Source organism: Lycorma delicatula, chromosome 1 (assembly GCF_047948215.1).
Source record: "Lycorma delicatula isolate Av1 chromosome 1, ASM4794821v1, whole genome shotgun sequence".
Lineage (NCBI taxonomy): Eukaryota > Metazoa > Arthropoda > Insecta > Hemiptera > Fulgoridae > Lycorma > Lycorma delicatula.
The window spans coordinates 400,574,229-400,594,892 of record NC_134455.1 but is presented as its reverse complement, the minus strand read 5'-3'; the positions used below and the strand labels follow the sequence as shown (position 1 = coordinate 400,594,892).

Sequence of the window (20,664 nt, the reverse complement as noted above, 5' to 3'; positions counted from 1 at the left end):
TACAAATATAATTCTTCTCCTTTGTATGAATATTAAGATGTATTTTTAAATTGCTTTTGCGATTAAATGACTTTTGACAAAAGTTACAAATATAATTCTTCTCCTTTGTATGAATATTAAGATGTATTTTTAAATTGCTTTTGCAATTAAATGGCTTTTGACAAAAGTTACAAATATAATTCTTCTCCTTTGTATGAATATTAACATGTCTTGTTAAACTGTCTTTGTGATTAAATGACTTTTGACAAAAGTTACAAATATAATTCTTCTCTTTTGTATGAATATTAAGATGTATTTTTAAATTCCTTTTGCGATTAAATGACATTTGACAAAAGTTACAAATAAATTTTTGTCTTTTGTATGAATATTAAGATGTTGCTTTAAATTAAAATTACAGTTGAAAACATTATGGCAGATTTTGCAAACATAATAAATTTTCTCTTTCGTATGAACGTTTAAATGTGATTTTAATTCAGAACTTTGATTAAAAGTCTTCTGACAAATGGTACAAACATAATTCTTCTCTTCGTTATGCTTAATCCGTTGTGTTTTTAAATTATTTTCTGGAATAACAGACTTCTGACAAAAGTTAGAATTATTTACACTACTCTTACAAGTAAGACAATTCTTGATACTTCCTTTGATGGTTAATTTATGAATAATAACCTGTAAAATTAAAACAAAATTAAAAAGTAATTATGAATTAATGTAAAATTATTTCCATTACAATAACATTGTTCTATTTTGTAAAAAGCCGCAAAATATGGATAAAAAACTGAATATTTTAAACATATATTCAAAATAAACATCGTTTGGAATATTATTTATTGATTCACAAGTAAAGTTTAATGTAATAACAAATATATATGTAATTATATATATATATAATATATATTAATATATATTTCCACACAGGGCAAGAAACTTAAAAACCAAACTAAGAGAGCTTAACTACAGGTATTTGAAGGTTACCTTTTACACTGCTCCTATTAGCACTAAAATACTCTATTTCATAAAAAAACTGAGTAAAAAAACTGAGTATATATAAATCTTAATAAAAAATATTATTTTGCGATAATAAAATTTTAGTCAATAATTTTGAAAAACTGTTGAAACTGCTAAAAAATCCAGAAAAAAGCTCAACTATTTGTAACCAGTAACTAAACTAGAAAACTCAAGTACCCTGAATAAACAAGAATAATCGGATCTCTAAAAAATAATAAAGCATCCAGGTGAGGACCCAATAACTGTAATTTTTAAAAGTATGATTATTAGCTAATTAATCAATGATATATTACAGAAAATATTTGGAAGACAGAAAAAATCCTGCACGAATGGCCAGTCTGCCCCAATTCATCCTTAACACAAAAGAGGAGACAAAATTTACAGTGGAGTCAATAATTACAGAGGAATGTCTCTCCTTTCAGTAACCTTTAAAATCTTATATAACTTGTAGAGAATACAAAAAAGAGAAGAGCACATCAATAAACAAATTGGGAAATATATCAGGGTGGGTTAGAAAGGGAAGATTCTGTGTGGAAAAAATAAATAGTAAAGAGGAGATTTTTTTGCCTTTACAAAAGATCGGGCAAGATTCAAATAGAAATGCTAAACGTAATTGCTGAAATATATTTCTTAAATTATATATCAAAAAATTTCTTAAAGAATGTATCGGAATATACCAGTAGCAACAAAGTACGATCTAATCTTAAAGATTCTTAATTTTTTTAGGTGTTAAAAAAAAAGTAATTTTTTTTACATTTTCTGATATTATATATTTTGAAAAATATTTTGGTAAATTTACAAGCATAAATTCAAAATAATTGCAAAGTTATACAAATTTAACTCTTAATTGTTGTCGTCTGGTCATTTTTGACCTGAGAGGTATATTTTTGTTGGCTATGTTGACATGACAGTTGCTACTTCCCAGATTTTCATTGTCCACTGTATTCAAGGGTGTTTCAAGGTCATCTATAGTGCCATGTACAATGAAACTTATTGGTTTACCTTTTACGAGTGTTCACAATCAATCCGATGATAGTAGCAATGTTACTTTTTTTTTTTGGTAATAAAATCGTCATTGTATTTTTTAAATTTTTAACAAATTATGAGTTTACTGAGTATAAATACCTCTTGTGAATGTAGTAAAAGCTTGAATGAAAATGAAATTGAAGATATCTTAATGAACTGATGATCTGTATGACCGTGAATCTATACTTAGTGAATATGATAGCGATAGTGAATGTGACATATAAAGTCCTGACAATGTATGTGAAATTAAAAACAAAGACGCGATGAGTGTATCCGATGAATTGTTGAAGAGGAAATTAGACGAAAGTGTGTTTATGAAAAAAATTGTTATAAATTGAGTACTGAACTAATGTTATTAGGAATCATCTTTCTCAAATGAAAGAAACTGCTAAAAACTTGAATCTCTATTAATTCAATTTATTATTGGGAATTACTGTTTTAATTAGAACATAAAATTACTAAATTATCACTAAAACTACTGCTCCGCAACTTCCTTTGTTAATCACACTGATAATATTGAATTAAAAGCTTTAATGGACTACTGTATTTATTTGGTATATTTAATTCTAGTAAAGAAGATGCGAGGAATCTGCCGAATGTGATGGAACTGGAAGTGCTATATTCAGGGAAACCATGTCCCTGCAGCGGTTTGTATTTCTGTTAGTTTTAACGACACTAAAGTACACTCCAGTATACAAGATGGTAACAATACTGCTCATATTTTCAAATTATTTAAAATGTTCCTCTCAATTGCCAGTCCAATTATTATCCCTCCAAGTATCTAATTGTAGACAAGAATTGCTACAGAAAAAACACAGGCGATGTCATATGTGCCCATCAATCAATGACAACAAACATCTCAATGTCTGTAGTGAGTGTGAGACCATGTATGCAAGTACAAATAACATCATAAGAAATAGTTGCAAAAATGGAGATCTTGAATAAATGTTTGCAATTTTTTTCTTCAATTAAAATTTTTCAATACATATTTGTCTCCAGTTAGTTTTGAAATATCACAATTTATTGTTACAAATACTTTCATTCAAGAATCGGACATTTTCAAATTTCATGATACATAGAAGATTTTTCGATTATTTAAATTTTTAATTACTTTGTTTATTTTATAATACGAGTAAAAAACTTTCATTAGTAGTCGGTAATTAGAAAAAAAAATCATTAAAAATGTTAATCTTTTTATCAAAAATCACATTTGCAATTTTCATACATATATCATATATTTAGATCAAATTAGTTTTATTAATTTATATATATTCTAAACATTATGTTGAATATTTTATTTCTTAAATGCAATGATAGATATTTGAAATAATGTATATTAAGTAATTTGATGTTTTACATGCTACAATCAGGTAATCTCATTAAATTTTATATAAAACAACAAAAAAGCCATGTTTGTATGTTTTTGCATTGCAAATACGGTCAATAATTTTGTCAACAAAAAAAAAATATTTATTATTGTGAGAATTTCAATTTTTGGGTCAGCTATGAACCGACGATAGCATTAATGTAATAATAGCAGTAAAGAGTTAAGTGGTACAGAAGTAGATCAAATTTCAAAGTGTGGTAAGAGACCTGGCATCTCAAGTCTCTGCCCTCTATTGTTTAAGTTTGCAGCTCCTATACTTTCCAAAACCTTTTTCTATTGTGAATAGAATATATTTGAGAATATAATAGCAATAATAACAACAGTTTGAGACATGTATTTCAAAATGTTAGTTTCTGTTCATATTCAAGTTTGAGAACTTTTAACAATGTTAGTGTGTAACAAAAAGAGGAAAATAACTCACAACCAGGAGATAAGATAAGAAAACATTTTTAAGAAATTGACACATGAAAGAAGCAGTCATTTTTTTACATGTTGATAACAAATTAAAAAAAAAGGTTTTTGAGGTCAATACAAACAACAGGCGCAGGAATCCTCCTATTTGTTTTAAATATGCGAGTAAACTTTAATACAAAATCAGAATGAGGTATTAGATTCATTCAAGATCAACGTTATTTGTGAAAATGAATTTGAGAAAAACACATGAAACGTGTGATTTGTTTAAGAAATCTCACTTGTGAACTTCACAAATATTTTAAAAATTAAATGACTTTTGACAAAATTTACAAATATAATTTTTGTGTTTTGTATGAATATTAAGATGTTGCTTTAAATTAGAATTATAGTTAAAAACCTTATGGCAGAAATTGCAAACATAATTTTTCTCCTTGGTATGAACATTTAAATGTGATTTTAAACCAGAATTTTGATTAAAAGTCTTTTGACAAAGGTACAAACATAATTTTTCTCTTTTGTATGAATATTAAGACGTATTTTTAAATTGTTTTTGAGATGAAATGACTTTTGACAAAAGTTACAAATATAATTTTTCTCATTAGTTATGAATATTAATATGTCGCTTTAAAATAGAAGGCTGATTAAAAACTTTATGGCAGAAATTGCAAACATAATTTTTCTCCTTGGTATGAATATTAAGATGTATTTCTAAATTGCTTTTGCGATTAAATGACTTTTGACAAAAGTTACAAATATAATTCTTCTCTTTTGTATGAATATTAAGATGTATTTTTAAATAGCTTTTGCGATTAAATGACTTTTGACAAAAGTTACAAATATAATTCTTCTCCTTTGTATGAATATTAAGATGATTTTTTAAACTGTCTTTGTGATTAAATGACTTTTGACAAAAGTTACAAATATAATTCTTCTCTTTTGTATGAATATTAAGATGTATTTTTAAAGTGCTTTTGCAATTAAATGACTTTTGACAAAAGTTACAAATATAATTCTTCTCCTTTGTATGAATATTAAGATGTATTTTTAAATTGCTTTTGCAATTAAATGACTTTTGACAAAAGTTACAAATATAATTCTTCTCCTTTGTATGAATATTAAGATGATTTTTTAAACTGTCTTTGTGATTAAATGACTTTTGACAAAAGTTACAAATATAATTCTTCTCCTTTGTATGAATATTAAGATGTATTTTTAAATTGCTTTTGCGATTAAATGACTTTTGACAAAAGTTACAAATATAATTCTTCTCCTTTGTATGAATATTAAGATGTTTTGTTAAACTGTCATTGTGATTAAATGACTTTTGACAAAAGTTACAAATATAATTCTTCTCCTTTGTATGAATATTAAGATGTATTTTTAAATTGCTTTTGCGATTAAATGACTTTTGACAAAAGTTACAAATATAATTCTTCTCTTTTGTATGAATATTAAGATGTATTTTTAAATTGCTTTTGCAATTAAATGACTTTTGACAAAAGTTACAAATATAATTCTTCTCTTTTGTATGAATATTAAGATGTAATTTTAAACTGCTTTTGTGATTAAATGACTTTTGACAAAAGTTACAAACATAATTCTTCTCCTTTGTATGAATATTAAGATGTATTTTTAAACTGCTTTTGCGATTAAATGACTTTTGACAAAAGTTACAAATATAATTCTTCTCCTTTGTATGAATATTAAGATGTATTTTTAAACTGTCTTTGTGATTAAATGACTTTTGACAAAAGTTACAAATATAATTCTTGTCTTTTGTATGAATATTAAGATGTAATTTTAAACTGCTTTTGTGATTAAATGACTTTTGACAAAAGTTACAAACATAATTTTTCTCTTCTTTGTGCGTAATAAGTTGTGTTTTTAACTTATTTTCAAGAATAAGAGACTTTTGACAAGAGTTAGAATTATTTTCTTTCTCTTTAGCATGACAGTTAACATGCCTCTTTAAATAACATTTACATCTGAATCTTTCATTGCAAAATTCACAAACCAATTTCTTTCCTTTATGCTGAGGTAACTCATTTTCATTACTTATATCCTTCACTAAATTTTCTGTTCTTAAATCGCAATTCGCACACTTGCATTCACTGGTTTTTTGTTTTATAATTCCACCATATACTGAATTATTTACACATCTCTTACAATTGTTAGTACTTGCAGTGATGGTTAATTTATCAATAATAACCTGTAAAATTAAAACAACAATTAAAAAGTAATTATCAATTAATGTAAAATTATTTCCATTATAATAACATTATTCTATTTTGTAAAAAGCCGCAAAATATGGATAAAAAACTGAATATTTTAAACATATATTCAAAATAAACATAGTTTGGAATATTATTTAATGATTCACAAGTAAAGTTTAACGTAATAAAACAACTTTACTTATCCTATTGCATATCTATACACATAGCTGAAACTTTAGAGATTGTCTGGGCTAAAGGTATCCAAAATAAATGGCCTATATTTAGGAAATCAGTACTAACTTCTTAGTACTCAATGATAGCATAAATCTCGAAGAATTGTTCAGTGTACTTTCAATATTCAGTAGAATATGCGTATGATGTGCAGACAAGCTGACTCCAATGCGATTGTAGTCCATCAAGATATGGATCCCACAAAAACCATTCAGTGCATGCTTTTGTTAATGGAGTTTCAATCATGTACACATGTTTAACAGCTTGTACAAACTGAATGGAATATCAATTCTTTTATGTCAAAGTTTAACGTCCTCCAAGGTATGACTTAAGAGACAGAAATCATCAAAGGTTTCAGTTGTGATGAGGCAATGGATCAAGTAAGCGACGCATTCACTGTCCGTCCCATTAACTTTATTAGGCGACCTGGTTATGGACTGCAAATATCTCTTTCTACTGTTCACAACATTACTATAAGCACTCAGTTTGCAAGAATACAAGTTACAACTCTTATTTATAGTTAGATATCTTATTTAGTGGTGAGACAACTTTTCATTTGTGCAGGATAGTTAAAGACACTCTGTCAAATTTAATGTACTTAAAACCCCATGCAGTAATCAAAAATGAAAGGGACACACCCAAAGTCAATGTCTAGTTATGATGAAACAAAAATGGTATAATCAGACTGATTTTTTTCATGCAGCTCATTGTGACAGGGCACATTTATCTCAACCTGTTTGAGAATTTTCCTGTTCCTCAGATTCCTGCCGGATTCAGTTTCCAACAAGATGGTGCTCCTACACATTTATATTGAGATGTTACCATATTCCTGACAAAAATTCTAACTTTTTTCCTTGAAATTTCATTAAAAGTTGTAACAAAGGAAAGTTTGAGATTTGGACGATTTAAAACAAAAAATTGAAGGCGTAGGTCTAATAATAAAATAATAATCCTGCATATCAGTTGTATATAATATAATTAAATAAAATTACATATCAAACATAATAGAAAATTAAAGCTACAATCATATATAAAATACGTATGAAGTCAGTTAAATAAAATAACTACTTCTACTATAAATAGCAACTTAAATTTAAAAAAAAAATAAATAGAATAAATTTACGCTATGTAACCTGGAAAGCCAATTTACATTACTGAGTGGATTTAAATCACGCTATTTATAAAAATTATGATTATTTATTTTTTTTATCTAAAAATGTGCTGCCATCTGTTGCTGCTTTTATAAGTGTCATCTTCATATTCTGTCTGAAAGTTGATGAAGTAGGAATCTATTGTATTTATATGTTTAAAATCTCTGGAAAATGTCCAAACTTTACCTAGTATTATTTAAATTAAATTTCTTGATATTTTCACTACATTGAAATTTCAATATTAAAATTAACTATTTACAATATTTTAATTTTTTATTGTTTGATATGTAATTTTATATAAATATATTATATACAGCTGATGATGCAGGATCCTGTAAAGGTGCTTTTGGAATAAAAAATAAGGTAAGTGTCATTTCATTTACTTTATAATTCTGTACTTGGGTTGTTCAAGTTGAATTTTTTATTAAAAAATACAACATATATATATGTTATCATATATCATCAAACTGGAAAACATGATTTATAATGTATAATTTTATAATAAACAAAATAAAAATATATAATTTTTTTAATTCTTCTAAATTCGCGTCCTCTTCTAACAATATATTAAAAACATTTTAAAAACTAGTAAATAAATCTGATGAAGTGGTGCGCATGCAAGAAACACTAATATATATATATATGTATTTCCACACAGGGCAAGAAACTTAAAAACGAACTGAGAGGGCTTGAACTACATGTATTTTAGTGTTACCTTTTACAATGCTCTTATTAGCTCTATTATTGGAGGTGTATATTACTACTCTAATCTATTATTGTCTGTTGTAAACTATTCATGCTTCAGTGCAATAATTTTGGAGAACAGTGGTTTCCTTGTCACCACGATTTGTCTACTGCAATTCTGACTAGACGATTTGTCTAGTTGCAAGTCCTACACTATCAATAACTGAAGGCCAATGTTCACAATAAAAAACTGAAGTCATTGACAACAGTTTGCATCAGGTGACTCTCAATATGATTACTTTAACATTGCTGCATCAGCTGTGCAGGGTGATCACTTCGGATATCTTTTGTCAAAATGTGGTAGATATGTTAAGTCTTCCTAATGTAAACACAAAATTAGATATTATATTATATTATTTTCTTTTCATTTACAGATTTTATGTCACAACCATGTTTAGTCTGAACCAAGTCCACTTTAAACTGCCTACCTGATAAATATTGAAACATGAACACTGAATACAATTAACAACAAATCACCCAAAGCTTACTAAAATGTCAACTCCATCAACAGGTTAAAATTCACATATTTCAGTCATCAATGAATTTCAAAAACACACTTTGCTCTCACACATTGACCATTTATCATTCACAATCATCTCAATAAATCGATATTAATTAAACAGAACTAAATACAGTTACAAACATTTTTTTTTAAACGAACACAATGATATATATATATATACAGTAATGAAATTAACAAATCATGTTTGTTACAATAGCCAATTGCTAATACTTACACGACATGGATAAAATACCATCCCATCTTTTGTCTTCACTGTGTGAAAATCTTTTATTCGAAGTTCATTGCTTTTCATATTAGGATTAACCTGTGGTGAAACATCATCATTCAATAAGATCTCAGCTTCCTTTAAAAAAAAAGATAAAGAAATCATATTACAAACTAATTAATTTCCAATAAATGTTTTTTTTTTTTTTTGTTTCTGACTGAACTTAGTAATAATACCACTTATATACAAATCACATATCATAAAAATAAATATTTTTGGCAGTAAATACCATTAAAATCTGTCTTGCTAAAAATTTTAGAAAAATCCAAGTATTATGTCAAAATTTAGCCAAAAAAGAAGAAAATTATTTTAATTTTATTTTTATATGAATTTACTATTAATATAATATTACAATTGTTATTAATATATATATATATTATACACTTTATTTTCTCAAAGTGTATTTGCAAAAAATAACAAAATAGCAAACACATTAATCACAAATTTAATTCTGAGAAAATTAATTTTATAAGTCAATTTAAAACAAATATGGCGGTTGTTCAAGAAGGTTTTGAAGAATTTTTTTTAAACTTTCAACTTAATTCTCTTGCAATTTGATTCATTTACCCAGATTTTCCAACTTTTTTTATATTATCAATATGATGTGATTTGTCCAACTCAGCGAAATAAGCAGTTCTCTCACCTTTGCATCATTAGAAATAAATCTTTGTCCAATGAGCCATTTTTTCAGATTTGGGAGAAGGTAATAATTAATTGAAACCAAGTCAGGTGAATACAGCACATGCTTCTAGATGACTTTGTCAAAGTGTAAATTATCATTGAGTTTTGCAACTACTATCAGAGATATGTGTACCCGCACATTATTGTGGTAAAAAGAACAGTATCTTTTTGGCCAATGTGGCAGTACATATCAATCAGTCTAGTAAAACATCAGAACTGTAATGATCCTCGTACTTGAAAGTTCATGTATTACTAAAGAATAAACCAAAACATGGTAAAAAAATGCAATGAAGTCAAATTAAAAAATCATCATTAAGTGCTTACATAAAGTTTCACTCATATAACTACTCCACTAAATACACTCTGAAAGGGCGAGTAAAACTAACTTACTGCTTCATGTTTGATTTTATGATCTTCTAATTTAATTAGGTTGGTCCCTTCAGTCACAAGAGGATCTGTCACTTTTTCAAAATTATTACACCCATTACTGATCGGCTTATATATATATAAAATATTGTCAAGTGAATTATTAATGCGAGACCTGACATTAGACACATCACTAATAAAAATGGCACTAGTCATTCTCAAGAATGAAAGAGAAGAAGAGGTTTTGCAATATTTTCTTCATGCAACAAATATACACAAGTGTTACATAACCATGATATTACCACTGAAATAAAGGTGATAGTCAGCCACATACAAGTAGCTCAATTATTTATACCACAGAAATTTATGTACAATGGACATCAAAACTATCAGAGAACATTACCATGACTGTGCCCAGACGTACTTTAGTTGCTTTACATGAAACAAAATCAAACTTTAAAAAAAAACTAGGGAAGAAAGTTTAAAGCAACCAACTAATGGTCTTTTAAACAGAAAATTATAAATTATATATGACTCCATTCACTAAAAACATTAAAAAGCTGGAGCTACAATTTTAATACATTTTTTTTTTAACTTTACAGTCCAGTACACTCTTCTTCAATTCTGAGAAGCCCCTTATTGAACAAAATGTTGAAATTCATCAGAGTCACTCCCAAAAATTGTAGGCTCTCTGTAGGAGATGATTCTCTCATACTCTGAGAATGACATTTCCTGTCGTATATTCCCGATACAGAATAAAAATTGCACCTAAAAGATGTATTGTTTGTTATGCAAACAACATAAGAAAGGAATCACAATATAACTGTTGGGAATGTGATGTTGGTATTTGTCCTGCCCCTTGTTTTAGAAATTTCCACACTAAGAAGGAAAACATTTTCATATTTCAAAAACATTAAAATTCATTTAAAAAAAAATGTATGACTAGTATTAAACTGAAATATAGTAATAACTCTGTGAACTGGCAAACATGAATCTAAGTTATTATTCTGTGATCTTGAACTCTGAATGGCTAAATTCATAAATATTTATGAACTATTTCCATAGAAAATAATTTAATCGTTTTCACAGTAAGATTAGAAATATATACATAGAAGATTCACAACATGTAAACTTATTTCACCATGGCTCAATGAGATAATGATATGTATCAGACTACACTTTGTTTAGTTTAGTAGAGACTCAGAAGATCGATTCCTGAGACATATGGTTAATTAAACCCCAACCACCAGAGTACACAGGTATTCACTGTATAAAAGCAACTGACTTTTACTAGGATTTGAACCTGAGAACTTTCGACTTTGAAAATCAGCTGTTAAAACAACTTTTTTGTGATGAGTTAAACACTAGATCAGCCTGGTGGGCTAAATATATATATTATTATTATCTTTTATGACCGCATAGGATCATTTTAGTCAGTCTGTTATGCATGTCTCTTTGATGGGACTGTTTGGGCCTTGTGGTCCTCCCATTACTTTTTCATACATTTCAATCTTTGTGCCCTTTCTAGTGTTGAAAATGTTTGTGTTGTGAGGTTTTATCTTATGAGTGTTTTTGTTCGTGATTTTCTCATTTAATTTTATCGTACCTGTGGCGTCTACTGATGTAATGCCAATTTCCTTCAGATCCTATCTTATTTCTCCGAATCATCTGCATCCTGCCTTTGTATTTTCCGAGTCGAGATTGTACTGCATTAGCAGTTTCCGAAGTCTTGAATAGTAGTATTAATAATCATCCTCATGATTATGTTGAAAGAATCCTAATCTCCTCTTATGCATATCAGTAATGGGTTCTAACTCTTTGTACATGATTTTGTTTGGCACACTCCACCACTGCCCATCTTTCTGATACCTTTTATCCACAATGCAAGTTCTTCCAATTTTTTCTTTCCATCTTCTGGAACATGTCTGTCTTTGATTGTTCGTTCAGGTGGAAGAGTGTTTGCTGAATAAGTGGTTTATGGTTTTATAACTGTGTTTTAGTGTCTTATTTTTGTATTTATTGATAGGCATTTTTATTATAAGTGTACCAGGTTAATTTTTGTGCTTCAGCTAGATTTTTCTTCTTATTCAGATAAAGGATTTTTTGTTTAGATTGTTTGTTACTATTTCTCCAAGGTATTTAAATTGGGTTACTAAATTTTGGGTCCAATTTTATTTGTAATGTTTTGAAGTACTAATATCCGTGATTTAGTTTCATCAATGCCATTTGCTACAAGTGTCAAGTCGTCAGCAAAACTAGGACAGTTTGTTTAAATTTTTCCACCCATTTTAACTTTTGGGAGACACCTTTTTGAGCTTGAGCTATTCCCTCATTACCATTTCTAGAGCACAGTTGAACAATAGTGGTGAGAACTCATTGCCTTGGCGCAATCCTGTTTTGATCTCAAAAAGTTATGAGAGCTCACCTCTGAATTTTACCTTTGACACTGTTTCTAAGGGTCAGTTTTATCATGTTTATAATTTGATAAGTAGTTCAAGGTGTCTTAGAATTTTTAGTAGCGATGCAGTCATAAGCTTTCTTGAAATAGCCAGTTCCTTCTATTGACTTCAGTGTTTCTTAATGATGTAGTCTCTTTATTCTCCTTAGGGGTCAGGTGGTTTCTTTTCTTTGTTTTACTAGATTTGGGATGGATATTTCTAATTTTTGGGATAATAGCAATAATAGATATTTTTTCCACTATTTTGACACATTTGCCGTTCCAACATTGATGTTTTTGTACGGGATTTTATTGGGGCTAATTCTTCTGCGATTTGGTTATTGTTGTTGACTGGATCTTTGATTTATCTGTGATTGTTATTTTTTTGGTTGCTTTTTGGTAATTTTCATTCTTGATCAGTCGGGCAGGATCCTCTTTTCTTCTAGTTTTACGACTTGATTTTGTTGTTTTCTTTGTGAAGCAAATTTTATTTTGACTACATAGTGATTGGATGCAGTGTCTACGCCTCGGATGACTTTTACACTGTAGATCTCCATGTGGTGCTGTTTATCCATAAAGACGGTCGAGTTACCATTCTCCTATAGTGTAATCAAGGTGTTTTTAGAATTTGATTTTTTGAGATTTCATCTTGAAATATGTGGATTTCAATATTAGGTTGTCGTTTCTGCAGAGATCAATGAATCTCTGTCCATTTTTGTTTGTTTTTTTTGGGCGGGCCATTTTCCAATGTTGTCGTGGTCTTCTTTCTCTGTCTAGTTGGGCATTGAGTTTCCAATTAATTGTTTAACATGGATTTCAGTTATGTTATTTATAGTAAGGTCGAGTAGATTCCAACACGTTACTGTTTCTTTATAGTCTTTTGGAGAATTATTTTTATTATTAGTGGATGCATAACTGTTAATTAATGTAGATTTTATTAGATGCATTTGGTGTGAGTGTTCAGATTCTGACTGTTCTTAGATTCTGAGTGTTTGAGTCTGACTAAAAAGCCAGTTCAAAACTGTGGGACTTTTTCATCACTCTCTTTCCAGGTATACCTCTGCAGAGTCTATATCCGTGAGATTCCATGGCATCCTGGTCAGTGTTTCTTATTTCCTGCAGACCCATGATGAGAATTTTGTATTGGTCCATTCGGCCAGTTATTATTTTTAGTTTACCAGTCTGCTGCAGCAAGTTTACTGTGTGTGGAAATGTAGATGGTTTGATTTTGGACTTTGTATTTTTCTTATTTGTGTGTGTAATGTTAGGGCATTCCAATGCTTCCAGTTGCATGTTATCTTCTAAGTGGCAGCCCACCATATCCAAATGCTGCCTTTTCTAAACTCTGGTGTTGCTTGGTTCAGCAGGTGGTGTATTTCTTAAAAAAGACCATTCAGTGACGCCTCTCAAGGGGACACCTGTCAAACTAGGTTCCGAGTTACATCTCTAAATGCGATCTAGTGAGGTGTGATTTGATGATAAATGAAGCTATGAAGTTTTTTTAGATTCAGTTCACCAGACAAATTTCTCCTATTTGTTCGGGATACCTCCAAGCATAACCCATGAAGGCTCAATCTGACTTTTGTTAAAAGATGTTATTTTGGATAAAGGTTACAAAGTCTGATCCTAAATGTTACACCCGTATATATATATATATATATATATATATATATACAATAGCCTTCGCAATTCACAGAATTAGAGAAACACTCACCTTTAATCTTTTACTTCATCAAAATGCTATTGGGCCTAAGCCCATCCTCAGAGATATCTTTTATAAATTCTTAAACTGTTTATAATTACACAATAACTATTAGCTTTTTACATTTTGTAATCTTTTTGCAATTGTTGGATTTTATCTTATAAATACCGGAAGAATACGATAAAACAAAAACTCCTGTTATTTCAATTGAGAAATAAAATGAATATATAAATGAAATTGTTTTAAAAAAATTAATGACCCAACAATAAAGGTTTAAAAATTAAAAAAAGATTCCATAGTTAAATACAAGGAAATATTTAATAATAATAATAAATTAAAATATCATATCAGATTATCCACACATACCTTATACCCCAAAACTTACAGGTTTCCCAAAATTACACAAGGAAGGTATAACAACAAGACCATTAATTAATTTCAAAACAGCCCCAAGTTATATTATTACTAAAATTATTGATATAGCAATTAGATCAAAGATAAATTTAGAATACAAATAAAATATAAAAAACAGGTATGAATTAATAATTTAAATAAGTTAAAAATTATTAAAACTATAATTACTAGCTTAGATATAACTAATATGTACCCAAGATAAACCCATTGATTACACAATCTCAAAAGAAAATCAATTAATAAAAGCAGGTGAAGACAAAAAATTTATAAATATTTAACAATTAGAAACATGTGTAAGCAGAATTATTTTGAATTTATTGGAACCTGTTACATATAAGAAAATATTTTACCCATGGGATTTCCCTTATCTGCTTTAATGTCAAAAATATATTGCAGGAATTTGATAATAGAACAGTATACGGCATAAATCACGTATATTAAATTTTATTGTGGGTCAGATTCGTGGATGATAATTTAGTTATATATGAACCAGTTATAGATAATGATGAGGTAATTTTATATAAATTCAGTTCAGATCATAAAACTTTATATTTTACATATGAAATGGAACATAACAGAAAAATAAATTATTTATATAATGAATTATATAAAAAACCTACCTGAAATGAAATTTTTATAAATAGGAATTCTTATCATATTCGGTCCCAGAAGGTTAATATTTTTAAGTACATGATAAACAGAGCAATAAAATACATAAATGGGAATTTCGTAATTTTAGTATAAAGAATATAGCTATAAAAAAATGGATATCATACGTCATTGATTTATATTAAATATATAATCCAGAAATTTTTAGTAATATAAATATTACTAAATTATTACCCATAAAAATAGTGAAATGTTTATCTAAAATACTCTTATACAAATAAAATTATAGAAAACTAAATTGATGCGTATACAAATAAAAAATACAAACCTGATAATCATATAATAAAACAATAAAAAGTAAAAAATAAATGTGGGTCTTCTGGTATTTATAAAATTAAATGGAACAATTATGAAAAGATATATAAAACAAATAGATCATCTAAAGATAGATTTAATGAACATTTTAAATCATTTAAAAATAGAATAATAGGTTTCTCAAATGTTCCTGGCAATTTTATAATAATTTTGATTATTATTTAGTTTAAAACTGATATATAGTTTAGAAGGTAATTTGGAAATAGTTGAAAAAATTAATACTGAAGATGTATATATATATATAAACGTGAATTCAGCTAATAGTTATTATATAAATTGTGAACAGTTAAAGAATTTATAAAAGTTATCACTGAGAATGAGCTTAGGCCAGAAATCATTTTGAAGTAAGAAATTAGAGGCAAGAGTGTTTCTCTAATTCCGTGCTTTGCAGAGGCTGAAAGAATATTATATCGTACATATAGACATTTATGTACAGAGAGAAAAAAATGGAATTAAAAAGTTTAACCTGCTAAATAATTAATATATACGAGTTCACAAATGAACTGCATGAAATCCAAAATTTACATGCATGGCCATAATAATGAAAAACAATACAGTAGGATGCCGATTTTCAAGATATCTGACAAACTACACTGCTTAAATCCAAATTAAGAAATTTAAAAAAAATGCATTTTTTTGAAAAAAATCTTCACTTCAACCGGAAATTTTTTATTTATGTTTATTTTACTGGGGTTTTCAATCGACCTTTTTGCAATTCATTTAGCAAAAATATATATGATACTTATACAGGATGAGTGAAGATAGACTTGCTAAGAAAATTTCCAACATCGTCAACGTAAGTAAATTAAAGTCGATTTGAATGAAAGAAACACAAGATGATCTGCAACGACTCAACATAATACAGCGGGACACCATTTTTCTAAATGTCTAACAAGCTGGACGGCTTAAATCCAGACAAAGAAACTAAAAAAAAAAACTAGTATATTATTTGAAAAATTTTAACCATTTATACCAATCTGTGCTTAAATAGGTATTTTTCTTATCAATCTTTATTATACTGGGTTTTTAAACTACAGTTTTGGAATTCATTTAACAAAACCATATATATATATATATACTGGCCTTTGTAAAAGTAATTTTCTACATTCTACACACTGTATTTGTTGTACCATATTACTAAATCTATCTTTTCTTACATTGTACATATGCTCTAAATTTCTTCTTAATTTTAGTGAAATATATGTTTACTTTTATTTTTAAATTTTATTTACTTAGTATGTTACTCATTAAATACAGAATGATATGTGCACTGTATACCACAAATCTTTTTTAAATTACCCTTTTCAATTATCCAGATTTGGCCTTGCAAGGTCCGTCTGGATAATTGGTGTGGCACTATATACAAAATCTAACACTTACCATTTCATTTTCAACTTTTAAATTTTCTGATTTAACTAGGTTGGTGTCTTCAGTTGATAGGGATCGTTTTTCATTATCACTACTCATAATGTCAAGCTCCTCTTTCAGTTCTACTAAATTTATTTGCTGTAATAAAAAAAAACAATAAATTAATGCTAAAAGTTCATGATTTATTGTAAAATTTATAAAATAAAAAAAAATTATTTATATAATTCGCTTACCACACACATAAATAGTGCAGCCACAATTTATTATAGCCACATAATAATAATTATTATTATTATTAGTTGCCTTTAATGTGCCAAGTTTTATTCCAGAAAACCCAGAAAATGTTTCTTTTGCTAAATTTTATCAAAAATGCTGCTATTCACAAATTGTAAGGTGGTATCGTTTTTTACAAATTGTAATCTTTTACAATCAATTTGTTAATCTGTTGCTGTAATTCTTATGATTTAGTTTTTTCTAACCTTACTGACGGTATCAATATTGCTTTTGTTGAAATTTTTTATCATGAACATGAGAGTAAACATTAAATAAAATTTTGAATTCTAATCTTATTTTTCATAAATACTTACCTGATAATAAAAATATTAATTCTGTAATATTCAGCATTTATCATACGAGTCTGATTGCAAATAATATTTATTTTATATATCATCACATAAGCATGAAGCTTGTGTGGAGCATGGAAATGGAATTTTATAACATATGAAAAATGTTATGCCTGACCAGGATTTGATATGGATCATGATATAGGAATTTTTGCTGATGAATCGTAACTATGTATTAATAATATTGTTGACTAAAAAATACCAAAAATACTTATGCAAAAATGTAATTATCAAAGCAGTCCTCTAGTGAACTTATTATCGCAATTATTAATAAGAAAACACCATACGCTTCAAACACAATATAAATCTATTTTAAAATTAAATAAGAATGGAATTCATTCAATGTGTGATAAGGAGGGTAAAATGATGTTGAAGTGGGAAGATAAATGAGATGTCTTGGGTTTGACGAATAAACATATAGAGCGTAAAAGTAGTTGGGAAAGGAAAGAAGACAATAGTTCCAAATGTTGTCAACGATTATATTTTTATAGACTGAGTTGATAAGGTGGATAAAATGCTGAGAGCATGTCCATTCAAAAGAAAAAGACAAAACGGGCGATATAAAAGCAGTTCTGCCAACTTTTCAATATCACTGTATTCAATGCTCATAGTTTACATAAGAAAAGTGGTGAGACGTACAATCCTCTTCAATTCAGACAGAAAATTGTTGAAATTCATCATAGTCATTTCCAAAAAAGGTAGGCCCGCTGAGAAGATCCTCTAATTCTCTCTCTGTGTTTAACTTATAATTTCAATTTTTTCAAATAAATCTTCACTTCAATAGGGATTTTTTTTTATCGATCTTAATTTTACTGGTTTTTTTTAATTTAACTTTTTTCAATTCATTTAGCAAAAACATATATGTATTAAAACTTATTAAAGTAAATTTTTACCCAATTATCCAGATCTGGCCTTGCAAAGGTTCATCTGGACAATTGGTGTTTTCACTGTATGCAGAATCTAATATCCTTACTTACCACTTCATTTTTAACTTCTAAATTTTCTGTCTTATTCAAGTTGGTGTCTTCAATTGCTAAATGATCTTTTTCGATATCAAGTAGTTCCTCTTTCAGCTGTAGTAAATCTACTTGCTGTAATAAAAAACAAAAAAATGAAACATATTAACAATATTGTTGAACCAAAAATATTTATAAAAAATGTAATTTTTGAAGCAGTTCTCTACTGAGAATTTACACAATTATTAATGAGAAAAACTTCCATAAGCTTCAAAAACAACATAGATCTACCTTATTATTACGATATATTTAAGAACAAAATATTTGTAATACTCTTAGTCAAGATTTATTTTTTAATTATACTGTTAAAGTTGACGAATCTTTATCTAATGATTCCAAAGGTTTTTAAAATAAGCTAACAAAAACAATGATAAATCTATTTTAGGTGGCCACGAAGGCGGAGCGAATGTTCTCAACACTGATGAGGCTATTGGCCAATGTTGCAGGTCCCAGGGCATCTAAACGCAGGATATTAGCGTCTACGGTGGTGTTGGATATATAGCCGATACACATACAATATTGTACACATACAATATTGTATGTGATAGCCGATACTACTGCTATCACATACAATATTGTATGTGATGGCGGTAAGGTGGGAGGCCTTCAGACTGAACAGCAAGTATAGGAAGTTGGCAATCAGGGTAGCCCAATTATATAGGACAGTTTCCTTGGATGCTTCACTAGTGGTGGTGTGAATGCCACCATTTGACCTCATAGCCAAGAAAAAAAGGGATAGGATCACAGAAGGCAAGGACCCGTATGTTTATTGAATAGCAGGAGATGGAAAAAGTCAAGTAGAGTTGTGGACGACACCGAGTGCAGACGTGTTTCCTAGCTCCGCGATATTTTACTTTTTGATTGGGTTTTTTTTATTTTTTACTGGATACGGACATCGGAAATTATAGTGGTATGGTTAATGGACACAAGTGCAAAGTTTTTTGAGTTTCAGTTTTTTTTTTTTTTGAAAATACAAAATTTTGAGGAAAGTGCAGAGAACTTTTAGTGCTACAGCCCTTTTGGACAACGGTTAAGAACCGAAGGGGTGTGGGATTGTAAGTAAATACAACTACACAGACAGAGTGAGTTAAAAAGTACTTTGAATAAGTTTTTTTTTTTTAATAAGTATATACATTTAACTTATATAGAGACAAATTTTGCAAATCAAGCGACAAGCTCTGGCTTGTTCGTGACGTCATTGAAATACAAGTAAACAAGGACTTGTAAAATTTTCAGAAGTTTTACTGTGTACTAGTAGAAATTTTTCTAAGTGTTTGCGATACTTTACACGGGCAAACTCCTATCCTCCATATCTCCTATAGTTTTTACCATAGAACCAAAATTCCCAAATATCTATCCGAAACCAAAGATTTCTGACCTTCTGACCGCCCCTCATATTTTGACCCCCCCCAAAATTTTTGACCCCGGATTTGGACACATACATTTTACTTCCCCCCCCAAATTTGTTTGGGGGCACCCGCTCGTGTGGGGTATCATAGGACTCGAAATCAACCCCTGATTTCGAATCCGAAGCTCGCTTCCAATAGAAGATAAGGCCTCTCCAGAGGCTGGGCCCTCGAGGGGAACTGCCGGAAGGAGGGATAGTGTTTCTGAAGTCTCAGAAGACATGGACATTACAGAATTAAATCAAGGAAAAGCAAAGTGGAAGACAGTAGAGGGGAGAACTGCCAAGCGGCCGAGAGCAGGCTCATCAGAAGAAGAGGAGGCCCCCCTTAATTTGAAGGAGGTTACGTACAGGCTGGGTAATGCACTATTACAGCTTAGGCAACTAACTGGCAAGGCCAGTGTAACGGCAATCAAGGCTCATGAGAGGGAGCTGACAGAAATTTATAAAGATTTACAACGAATAAATGATGAGACTCCAGACACAGTTGACCAAAGTACGCAAACCGAAAGTCATGGCAGGAACGAGATGTCAGATATTCTAGATGTAGAGATGACAAATGAACAACCGATAGACAGATTACCCACACGATGGTCAACCTGGGTAATGAACAGGCTGACCCAGGAGAAAGATCTAAGACCAGGAGATGACAGCTGTTTTTTCATCGATTTGAATGGATTAAAGCCATCCAGCCGGTATGCTGGGACGG

At 29.1% G+C, this 20,664-nt stretch overlaps 1 protein-coding gene across 1 annotated transcript in view; it reads right to left on the bottom strand.

The window, feature by feature from the left end:
• Nucleotides 1–652: 652 nt before the first annotated feature.
• LOC142318013 (uncharacterized) overlaps nucleotides 653–20,664 on the bottom strand; it is a 74,204-nt gene continuing 54,192 nt past the window's right edge. The window contains exons 5-8 of the mRNA XM_075354544.1: nucleotides 16,924–17,049; nucleotides 8,909–9,037; nucleotides 5,507–6,041; nucleotides 653–666 (exon numbers count right to left, since the gene is read on the bottom strand). Of these exons, the coding sequence (XP_075210659.1) occupies nucleotides 653–666; nucleotides 5,507–6,041; nucleotides 8,909–9,037; nucleotides 16,924–17,049 (804 nt within the window). The remainder of the gene's footprint in view (nucleotides 667–5,506; nucleotides 6,042–8,908; nucleotides 9,038–16,923; nucleotides 17,050–20,664) is intronic.